Source organism: Tachypleus tridentatus, chromosome 13, assembly GCF_004210375.1.
Source record: "Tachypleus tridentatus isolate NWPU-2018 chromosome 13, ASM421037v1, whole genome shotgun sequence".
In the NCBI taxonomy this organism is placed as follows: domain Eukaryota; kingdom Metazoa; phylum Arthropoda; class Merostomata; order Xiphosura; family Limulidae; genus Tachypleus; species Tachypleus tridentatus.
In genome coordinates, this window is record NC_134837.1 from 62,867,163 (window position 1) to 62,879,223 (window position 12,061).

At 35.3% G+C, this 12,061-nt stretch overlaps 1 protein-coding gene across 1 annotated transcript; it reads right to left on the reverse strand.

The window, feature by feature from the left end:
* Positions 1 to 276: 276 nt before the first annotated feature.
* LOC143240552 (globin C, coelomic-like) lies at positions 277 to 7,716 on the reverse strand. Its single transcript, XM_076483184.1, has 3 exons — positions 7,352 to 7,716; positions 4,947 to 5,172; positions 277 to 2,890 (listed from the first exon to the last, which is right to left on the reverse strand). The coding sequence occupies exons 2-3, from the start codon at positions 5,112 to 5,114 to the stop codon at positions 2,744 to 2,746; spliced, it is 315 nt and encodes a 104-aa protein (XP_076339299.1). The 5' UTR covers positions 5,115 to 5,172; positions 7,352 to 7,716; the 3' UTR covers positions 277 to 2,743.
* Positions 7,717 to 12,061: the final 4,345 nt, after the last annotated feature.

A 12,061-nucleotide genomic window follows, 5' to 3' on the forward strand; every position in this document is an offset into this window, starting at 1 on the left:
GATGTCATAGCAAATGCGAACATAAACTTAAACGAACCGATTCAGGGCATGGCAATAAAAACAAACATAACAATGGTCGAGACATTATTTATATCATAAATCGTTTGAGCAAGAGTTTCGGTGTGAACTAGACAAAATTGATTAACTTTAATCTTTATCAGTTATATTTGAGTTATGACACATTATAATTAGGTTTACGATTTTTAAGAACAACATATTATTTATTTTATTCAGATTAACCACTCGTTCAGAAGAACTGGCGAACCAACAAGCTTGTTTATTTAATTATGTTTGATGTTTAATAAGGCCGCGATGAATGATACAGAAAGTCGTGCATTCTCTTGCAAAACCACTACACAGTAACGTAAAACAAAGAAGTAATATATTAAACTACAGCAATGTTACGTGTTTAAGGGTTTTAGTGAAATTATATTTGAATAGGATATTGTTGAATGTTCCACTCTGACAAAAAGAAAATTCAATACGTTTCAGTTGTTTTCGTAATATTTTCTTTAGTACCAAGTGCATAACACCAAATGTGCCAAGTATAGAGTTATTTTGACCCTCCTTGTACAATACGCTATATTAAGGATAAGGCAATCATTGTATTTAGTCTGCCTAAGTTTTTAGTATCATATTACTTATAATGGCGTCATTTATTACCATTATTGAAAACAATAAACCGAGACCTGAAGTTGATCCACGCCAGACGTCTGAAGGTTAGAACACTTGACTCGCGATCTGATAGCTTCGCGGGATTAAAACCTTGCGCTGAATATGCTTACCCTTTCAAGGCATTATAGTGCAACGTTCAATCCAGGGGCGTAGATCCTGGGGGGGGTATACATCCTTCCTTCGTTTTAGGTGGGGGTATGGTTTATACAATCATCCCCCCTACAGTTTGGTCTGTTGAATTGTTTTATTGCATCACAGGCCTACAAATTGTGTGTTTGTTCTTGTGATTCTCGTGTTCTTACCAATCGAATTACATAATTAGGCCTAGATGTAGGCTTCTTCAGCAGCCGAAATGCACATCTTTAATATAGGCGTGCTTAAGCTTTTCGATCTAAGCGATAGTTCGTAAGTATCAGTCAGTAGGCCTAAGTATACATGCAAGTATCGTGGCAACAAGATCACTCTGTGACTGCATATTTACAGCTTTCAGGTTCACGTAATCAGAGATTACCAATTTGCAAATTGAACAGTTCACATAAGTGGTTGCAAAAATCATCCCCCCCCCCATCGGGTGTAAAAAATTTACGCCCCTGGTTCAATCCCACTACTCGTTGGTAAAAGATAAACCAGGCCATGGCGGTAGGTGCTGCTGGTCAGTTGCCTTCCCTCTGGTCAGCAGCTTGATATTATGAACGTCAGTATAAATCATCAGTAGGTTTGTCATGAAAAAAAAACAAATAAATCCATGCTCAAATTAGTTTGTTTTTGTGTCATTCTTTGTCTACTGTGCAATTATTTTATTTTTACTCAGTTTTATGGAAAATACTAAACAGTTAAAGATATTATTTATTTATTTAAATAAAGAGAATGGTTGTAACGAGACATTTTTAACCCAATTTACAATTTATTATTATTCACTTAAGCCTTTTCTAAGTCTTATTGTATGTTTTTATTCAATTCAGTGGATTGTAATCAAAATCTTTGGTGAGCGTCACTCCATTTTTGAAGTTTTTTTTACTTTGTTTTTAATACAGACACTTGGAGTATGATATTTCATCCCTAGTATTTTAAATGTTCAAAAACACCAAACAAGCGGTTAGGAGTACAACTTATGGTACGTTGACGGATTTCTTTGTTTGTTTTTGAATTTCGCGCAAAGCTACACGAGGGTTGTCTGCGCTAGCCGTTCCTAATTTAACAGTGTAAAACTAGAGAGAAGGTAGGTGATCATCACCACCCACCACCAACTCTTGAGCTATTCTTTTGCCAACGAGTAGCGGGATTGAGCATCACATTATAACGACCCCATAGCTGAAAGGGCGAGCATATTTGGTGCGAAGGGGGTTCGAACCCTCGACCCTTAGATTATAAATCAAGCGCCCTAACCACTTACTTGATCATGCCGAGCCAACGTTGAGTGAACACAAGTCTATACCTACGTGAAATTTATTTTTGTGTTTATATTTGTCTAACCATACGACTTGACAACGGTTGATGACCGAGCCCCTTAAATAAGTACCTTTTTTTTTCAGAAACCAACATTACAAACTGACGACATGAACTTCGGTATTAGCAATAGCTTTATAACATAAGCATAGATATATTTCAATAAACGACGAGACAGCCAATGATATAAACAAATAAAAAATGTGAACAGAAAGAATCAACTTAGATTATGAAATATGTTCAGCGAACTTATTTTAAAACATCAGAACACAAACCGTGACATTTATTTCTCCAAAACCTTTATATGAGCATCACCGTTGAAAACATCAAAGAATATTAAAAATCAGAAAACAAACAACCCAATCAATCAAAAATACGTATTTCTATTTTAAAAGTAAGTTTTCAAGAGTCTAAAAATAACAGTATCTTTCTATTGCCTGCATGTTCGTAACATTCTAGAAGGATCGTGAATTTCCTTACGCTTATCAACAGCACTGTTACTGAGATTCAGGTGACTTTGGTAAGAAAAGTGCTTCGTTACTGATGATTACGTTACCTGAAATGTGAAAATGCCATAATTCCCTTCGTTATAATAGTAATGTGAATTTCGTCCTGGTAGATTTTAGTTTTCGGTTGCATGTTCTCTCAAGCCTTGCTTAATTATTTCATTCATGACAGAAAAGGCCTTCTTCCATGCTTCACCAACAGGAGGCGTGAAGGAGCTTCCAAGACCATCTTCTAGAAATTTCAAAATGACAATGGCCAGATTCTGAAACAAAATGAAAATTAATTTTTAATATATTTGTTATGTTAGTGAACAAACACTTACTTTATATTTTTGGAAATATTGACTAATAACTGAGTTTAATACTGATATCTTATAAATAATTATTACTGAAAATGGCTACTTCCTTACCAGCAAGTCATCAATTTGTTCAAATGTCATTAGATCCTTATTTTAAGTCATTTTCAATGAAAGAAAATTCAGTTTCAAATAAATAAAACTTATAGTAATTACAGGCTTCTCACATGTTGTCAGCCTTTTAAAATAAAATATAGATTTTATAAATTACAAATTATGTTTCTTTGTAGTTAAGTACAAAGCTACACAATGAGCTATCTATTCTCTGCCCACCGTGGGTATCGAAACTCGGTGTTTAGCATTGTAAGTAGACATATCGCTGGGTGGTGTGGGGGTGGGGCAATTAAAAATTAAAATTTACTGAAATACAAACTCTTCAGTGAACCCTTTATTATAGTGGTACTATATTATAGTTCATTTAACATTTAAGCCTTATAAAACGATTAATAAAGTACATTTCTGTTATATATTAATAAATTAAGTCCAATAGAACAACACATGAGTATATGTTTCATACGTTGACGTCATAGACATTTCCCACCTTCTGTCCTATAGATTTATAACGCTAAAATCAAGGCCTCGATTCCCATCGATGGACACAACAGATAACCTGATGTTGCTTTGTTGTAATAAAACAAACCCGCCATCACCTGGCGATTAAGGTCATATTATTACTTTCGTATTGACTTTATTCTGTAACCAATTTTCGTTCTTGAGCACCACAACACACCAACTATAGACTTCTTCATTGGCAGCCCGGTAACTTTACAGCTAAGTGCAAATATTAATATATACAGTTTAAGTAATTCAGTTCGGAATGCTTAGGTTCTGCAGTCAACATCAATGACCTCTGGTGGTACCCACACAAGTTAAAACTCGGGGTAAAGTTAAAAGTATTATTACTTCAAGATATTTTAGGCTTAGATGTACAAAGCTATTAATATGTTTCGATATCCGTGGTGGACAGAGCACAGATAGCCCATTGTGTAGCTTTGTGCTTAATTCCAAAACAATAAATTTAGACTAAATATTGTAAGCTTTTTTACATCTTCATTGAACTGAATTTTTTATTTCCAACTATAATTCTCATTCATAGTCTAGCAGTATAATCATTTAGGTTAGCGCTTCTCAAACTTATGATCTCTGTTATGGGAGATTCTCTTCACGAATCTCTGGCCAACTGGTTAAGGCACTCGACTCGTAATCTTTGGGTCACGGGTTCGACATCCCATCACACCAAACACACTCGCCCTTTTAACCGTGGGAGCGTTATATGTGAAGATCAATCCTACTATTCGTTGGTAAAAGAGTAGCTCAAGAGTTGGCGGTGGATGGTGATGACTAGCCCTTCCCTCTAGTCTTACACTACTAAATTAGGGACGGCTAGCGCAGATAGTCCTCGTGTAGAATTGCGCAAAATTTAGAAAGAAGTATATCATGGACCTCCAAATCTTTTATTTTGAAACAAATCCGTGTATGTACAAAAAATCCGTATCCTAAAATTGTTTTAATTTATATAAATTATGTTTTGCAAAAATTATTTTTTTCACATAAATAATTTTTCAAATATTTTTTATGAAATTTCAAACATCACTTGCGGACCCCTTGAAGTACCCTGGAAAACTCTTGGGATCATAACCCCAATTCTAGCAACAATTATATATATATATATATATATATATAATCTACATTTGATTTATAATAAATGTTCTATCTTGGCAGTTTTCCTGGTGATTGAACTGTAATCCTTAAAGCTTCAAAAATCGTTTTTTCGATACCCACATTAGGCAGACCACAATAAGACTATCAGGTACGTTTGTGCTTAACATGAAACTAAAGCCCCTTGGCAGAATCTTAGATGTCACTGTATTGCAATATGCTTGTTTAACTCGATAAAATCCCGAATTGATTTGCGTACTTGCTTATTAATATAGCTTAGTAAAAATCAGTAGTAATATCTTACGTCAAATTGTTCACCCTGTATTCCACGAGAAGCATGATTATGTGCAGTTTTCAAAAGCAGCTCCTTCAAACATTCTACGTCATCCAGACTGTCCACCAATGACGTAATAGCATACATTACAGACAAACCGTGTGCTTCCATTCGCTTGGAACTTCGCAGCTGATCCATAGGAATATTGGCCAGCGGTTTAAACAACTTAAGATATTGTGGATGAGCTTCAAAGAATCTACATATACAGAAAATCAAATATTACTTATTTTACATAGTGGCGTTGTCTGGTTGTTGTTTTGTATATTATGTAATTTACAGTGATTACGACATTCCACATATTACGTTTTGTTTTTTGTACCACTTTGTTCTGTTTTAATTTTCTTGTTGAGAGTATTGGAGACGAGTATTCAAATATAAAGTAAATCTTTTCACTCGAGCTCAGACAAACGATTCCAAATCGACCGTCGAATGTACTTGATATTATTATAACACGTTCTTTCTCTGGATGAAAAAGTTTTATGAAAATAACTTGAAGTCCAGACCACATAACCACACACATACACACAAAAAAAAAGGTTTATTTCTTACTTTACTTTTGCCACGCATTACTACCACTTGTACACAGTTGTCGGCTTAACTTAAAAAAATATTTTCACTTTCAACAAATATGTACTCGCTAATGATATTAAGACTGAGGTGCAAATAAATTTGTTCTTACAATTTTACAGCTAATCGATGGAGTAACTGTATATACGCAACAGCTAACAATGATTTGAATACGTCACTGATTCCTCAGTCAGTAAATGAGCTGAAAAAATGACGAGATGCTGCACTGATTCTCGTACTTATAATGAATCTTTATTTCTCGATTTCAGTTTCTCAACCAGTACCGTTCTACGCATTCTAAGACTACTTCTACAAATTTCTAGATCTAGTGTCGTCATCATATTAGCGGTTCCTCCCTCTGGCAAACAACCAAACTGAAACATTAAAAACATAGCTTACAGCAATATATTTCAGAGCCGAACTATGAAAAGTTATTTATATAAAATTTACATTACAAAATTACTCGATTCTTCATGTTAAATTGTTAAGCTTGCCTTTCGTATTATCACTTGTAAGACAACGATAGTATCCTGAAGTTCTCGTATGTGTACGTATCATAAAGGTCACGAGCTTCTTGTAGATATAGAAGTTCTTGTTCTTAAGTCTTAGACGTAGAGCGTCGTCAGTTATATGTACCTCCGAAGGAGGCCCGCCATGGCCCCGTGGTTAAGGCATTCGATTCGTAATCAGACGGTCGCGGGTTCGAATCCGTGTCACAACAAACATGTTCGCCCCTTCAGCCGTGGGGGGCGTTATAAAGTTATGGTCAGTCACACTATTCATTGATAAAATAGTCGCCCAAGAGTTAGCGGTGAGTGATAATGATTAGTTGCCTTTCCTCTAGTCTTACAGTACTAAATTGGGGACGGCTAGCGCAGATAGCACTCGTGCAGCTTTGCTCGAAATTAAAAGAAAACAACAACAAACAAACCTCCAAAGTGAGCCCTAAAGTTTTATGTTTCAAACGAAAATTAAAAGTATTAGTATCATGTCTATCCCAAGCTGCTGTCATCATCGTGCCAATATTGACGTTAAGAACTCGTTTCCCTTTCTCTTTACTGCAGACTGAAGTTATCATTAAAAAAAAAAAAAAAGAGCCTAACAAGGCCTGTTGGTTATGAAGTTCCACTTAGAATTTGTGGGTCGCGAGTTTGAAACCCGTTACTGAACATGCTATCCCCTTTCAGATATGAGGTTTTATAATGTAACGCTAATCCCACTTTTCGTGGTTTGTCCATCATTGCTAAATTCAAAACGACTAACGCCTGCCCTCTAGTGGCTTTGCGCGAAATTCCAGAAACAAACCAGTAAGAAAAAAATGTCTTATTTTAGTTTACGAGAAACAACTGCAGTTTCTGGTTCGTTTTGTAGTTTCATGGTTGTCCTAAGAAGTTTCTTTTTCATTTTTAAAACTAAAAATGTGCATTTAAAATAAGTTTTTTTTTTCATTTTGTTATAAGGCTTTAAGTAGTTTTTTTTTTTAGTCTAGTAGCTTCTAATAAAACCCATCTTATTGGTAGTAATCAAACTAATTATGCTAATACAATGATATGCTGACAAACAACGAGTTATAAGCACAAGGAAGAGTTCTGTTGGTGATAAAACAAACTACGTGTTTAGACAGATCATTGGTCTGTCTTTTTCACGTCGAAACTCGTAGTTTGTTTCACCAAAAACACAATTCCTTCTTATAGCTATACTTACAAATCGTTGTTTGCCAACCTCTTACAATAATCGAGCTGCTTATAAGTTATTCGTAGCTGGTGTGCAAAATCAAAGTAAAGTACAAGCGAAGAAAATTGACTGACCTGATAAAAAGTTCAACGCCATTTGCTTTTAAATTTTTTTGCACGATGGCCCACGTTTTCCGGATGTTTTGTTTCTCTCTCGGTGTTAGACCTGATCCCTCGTCCGGAATGTCAATATCCGGACTTTCTCCGGACCAAAAAAAACTCACAAGACCCCCCAATTTTAGCTTGTTTTTATTTCTTTAAAATCGGTGAGGTCAATTAATTATATTTCAAACTTGTTTTTTTAAGAAAGCTTTGATCAGCTTACTTAAACCTATGGAATCTGCCTGTTATTTTCAAGTTTTGACACAACCGTCAAAGATTCTTATGCGTCACCAAATGATCCTCATTCTCGTACCCTAACCATTTCGTGCACCAAAACGTGAAAAGTCGTCACTGGTCCTGATAACCGTGCGTAGTTTCTATTGGACAATGATTGGTGTAAAATGTGGTGACGTCACTAAGTTATAAAGAGGACGGTTTGTGTCCTTGAAGAATTATCACTTTTTTTTTTTTTTCTTACGGAAGTTGCTGTGTTTAGATGGGGAAAACATTAACATCAAATAAAAAGCACTGAGAAACTCATACACGTGCGAACTGAATCGCCTCACTTTCAGCCTTGTCCAACGTATAACCATTACTGTCTGTGCGCGCCATCTTTTCACGTAAATGCATGAACGATCTTTATTTTGGGTCACTCAGATCGTCATGAAACCTGACCTTTGTATAATGTACCTCCAACTAGCGGACAGACCGGAGGGACTAGGGAAGAGGTTTCGACGTTCATGCCTCCTGAAACAAACACCAAACTAATTACCTGAATAGAATGTAATACAGTGATTATGTTCATACATTAGGGTAAGTGATATTCGGGGAAGAGACAACATAATTAATTGAACCCTGTTCTATCAACAGTAAATGTTTTAATAACGATTTGTAACTAGTGTCGTGTTCATCTTTTCTTCCATACAAATTACGAGTTAAACTTTACAGCTTAAATAAAAGTAAGCAGGTAATATTCCTGGACGTTTATTATAAACGATCTGCTGAGAAAAGGCATTCATTCACAATACAAGATATTATGACATACACATACACTCTCAAATTTATAAATATGTATACATAATAAAATAACTTACATTATTACTTAGTTATTGTTTATATCTCTTTAATAGCCACTACTTTCACATACCTATTATTTTTGGATTTGTTTCTTAATAGTATTTCATTCACTCTTCTAGTGTCTCTACCATTTGGTACTATTGTTCATAAATCTCTCTAGACATCCTGGACATTACTTCGTGCACAAATATACTTTCACGGAAGCTTTTAATCACGTAATGCTATTCCACAGTGTAGATTATCTTCTCAGAATCGCCTGACGTCTCACTGACTATACAATGACCATATAACTTACTGATCAACATACTTATAGTGGACTCTGATTCCGAGTCGAATGCCTTAACCACCTGGCCATGCCGGGCCAGGTTTGTTTTGAATTTCGCGCAAAGCTACACGAGGACTATGTGCGCTAGCGGTCCCTAATTTAGCAGTGTAAGACTAGAGGAAAGGCAGCTAGTCATCACCACCCACCGCCAACTGTTGGGCTATTTTTTTTATCAATGAATAGTGGAATTGATCGTAAAATTATAACGCCCCACAGCTGAAAGTGCGAGCATGTTTGATTGACGAGGATAATTATACATGCTGTAAGAAAATAAAATATAAGTGGACAAATTTTGTGCAATTAAAAAAATTACAGCTAAACTAATCTGCAAAAATGTGTTTTCTTGATCCACGCGCTTAGCGACAGCAAGTAGCTAGTATTCGGAACTATACCGTTAGCTTTGAACTATAGATTCAATAAATCAATGTCGTCATTTGCCTTCCAGAATATTTTCCTTGGGAATAAAGGACAAGTAGATGAAGTACTATTTTATTAGCACCTTAATGAGCTAAATACAGCAATAAAAATATTATGAGCTGCGTGTGCGCATGTTTTCACTATATTGACACTCTTTCTTCACTGAACACCCCCTTGCGATAAGTAGACCAGTCTGAAGACTTTAACTAATATACTTGGAGAACTCTTGATGACGTGAAACTTATTTGAATTCAAAACGTTCACATATTTGGAGAACGTTACACTAAACTTTCGTTTGAGGTAAGGCTAGGTTATCACAAAGACATTTAAATAAAAACTGTGCATGCAAATTAATGTAGTTTTGGGCTGTACTGTACGTCTTCCACTATTTCTTTTCCTCCATGTTTCCCAAGGTTGTACCATGACATTGATAAAGCAATTTTCTTACTCTAACCATTCTCAGAGAGTAATCTAGTCATGTAGAAATTAAACGCTCTCTTGTTTGATTTTTTTCCATAGGAATAACAGTTTGCTTTTTAATTAGCACGCTGAGTTATTTTTGTTAGCGAATCAGGCCGTATTTGCGGGTGGACTGACCCCATTACCTTCACTTCCTGTTTATCATCTCATCTACTAAGCACCAATCACTATTTTCTCGCGTTAAGAACGCAATGATTTATTATCATATATCAAACAGTTTTCGAGACTTAAGGAGCAGATTTTACATAGATTTTCCAAGGCTGTCACCCACAGTTTCTTTTACTTTCAATTCTACGTATAAACATTAAACTTTCTTGGTTTCGATTGCTAGTAACAGATTTATTTTTGTATGGTCAATATTTCTTCATGTGTTCATGTAGTTTTGAAGATAGCTTTTATTTATTTTTTTGTATTAATGTTAATACCATTTGGCTTCTACCTGTAATATAGTTAAGTATTTGTTTAGGATTGTCGTTGATTGGACAATCAACTTGCCCCATATGATAGGGGACAACATGTTCTTATTTACAATATCGTTAAGGTTAAGGTGAAAGTTAACTTTTTGTGTTATATTTGAATTTGGGGCATTCTCTATTTGTGATGTTTTTATTTTTATATGCTACCCTAGTTTAAAGGAGGGGAGATCCTGTTATTAATAAAGTATTCGTTGCTCCAGCTTGACAAACACACCCACTTTTATTTGTTATTATTAAACACATGATCACTTGTCTTATATCGTAAATATTGGTTCCTTTGTATGTGTGCGAGTCCCATATCATTCTTTGTGACCTAGCTGCCACACGCCCACATTACAAGTCCACAACAACCGACGAAATGAACATATCTATTTTGGAGACACCACAATAATTTACTTTGGTGACTTAAACAAGGGTAATTATATTAACATAATTGAGGTTATTAATAATAAATTCACTATGTTTTTTTCTAGAAGTAAATATTTTAGGTTACAGTGTACATAAATGTCATTTTATTTTTACAGACACGCCAAAATGACATTAATATTTTGAAAATGTTTTTTATCCCTGGAATTTTGTAATTTCTCATGTATTTATTTGCTTTTTCTAGTCCAAGTAAAGATGCAAAAGAACTGCCTACACCGAACCGTCCATTATTTGGAACTGACAGGTAAGATGGAAGGCAACTAGTTAACATCATCAACAGCCAAATTTTGAGCTACACTTGTCAGCCCGAATAGAGAAAATTCACGTCCCTTTCCTAAAGCATCTATGGTCTTTCAAGTGCAGATTGCGATTTATTTTTGGCGGTAACAGGAAACAATCGTAGAAATTAGATCCACTGTTCGGAACGCTAATTACTAGGCCGCGCTCGGACAATTTTTAGGACAAAGTGAAAAATTGGAAAAGTGCAAAAACAGAGAAGGTCGAAACACTTGGTTTTAAAAAGTTGTGAATCTTGATAAATATAAAGCAAGAAACAGAAAAGACAAAGTTTTGGTTCGCAAAATGCTCCTACACAGATTTTACCCTCTGGTCAAGACCCTCCCCACCGGCTCGGACCGTCTGCCAGCGTTTACTGATTGGGGCTGTCAAGTGTTCCCACGGTCTGTTTTAAGTAGTTCTTTGAGACAGCCATCATGACCGGAGACTTGATTATCTCGAAAGGAAAACCTTATTACCAAAACCACTTACCATGAAGTCAACGGCTCCGAGAACGTTTTTCTGTACATTACTACGAACCCTAAGGAGTGGCCATTCTAGAGTACAACACGAGACACACAATGCATTTATAAAGCGATAACGACGAGTAAAATCACAAATAACCAGACACCAATTAACCTACTAAACAGTCATAAAATATAATCATTATCAGCACCACAATACTAATGAAATAAAGGAACTATAAACAGCAGAGTTAATTTTCGTTTTATTATTTATATCTTTCAATAGTTTTCCTTAGAAACTTATAACTTTTAACTCCCAGTTGATGTTCCACACCGACCGGTCAGAAATTTAAAATAATTAATTTAATGTGAAATAAAGATGAGATTGGTTTTGTTCTTCTGACTTGGGGTTTAGTGGCTTGATGTCACCAATTACTGTGGCACTTAATACCAATGTATTTCAGTAAACCCGTTATATGTTTATTTTGTGTATGTTTTTCTTCCATCAATAACTAATCTATATTCCCTTAGACCTCTCTCAAAATACTTCACAGTGACCCGCCCCCAGTACAAAGCTCAATACATCTGCTAAAAGAATGCTATATATCAGTTATTTGCGGCTTAGTTGTTACAAAAATACTGTTTACATGTACATAATACATAATCACCAGCTTTAATTTGTAGAAAATGAGTGTTAGCATAAACTTTACATGGACGGTAACGTAAGTTAAATATGGGTTAA

Coding starts and splice junctions, on each gene's coding strand:
- LOC143240552 (XM_076483184.1), bottom strand. CDS start 5,114: ATGGATCAGCTGCGAAGTTCCAAGCGAATGGAAGCACACGGTTTGTCT. Junction 2,891..4,946: donor TACAGGGTGAACAATTTGAC/GTAAGATATTAC, acceptor ATTTTGTTTCAG/AATCTGGCCATTGTCATTTT.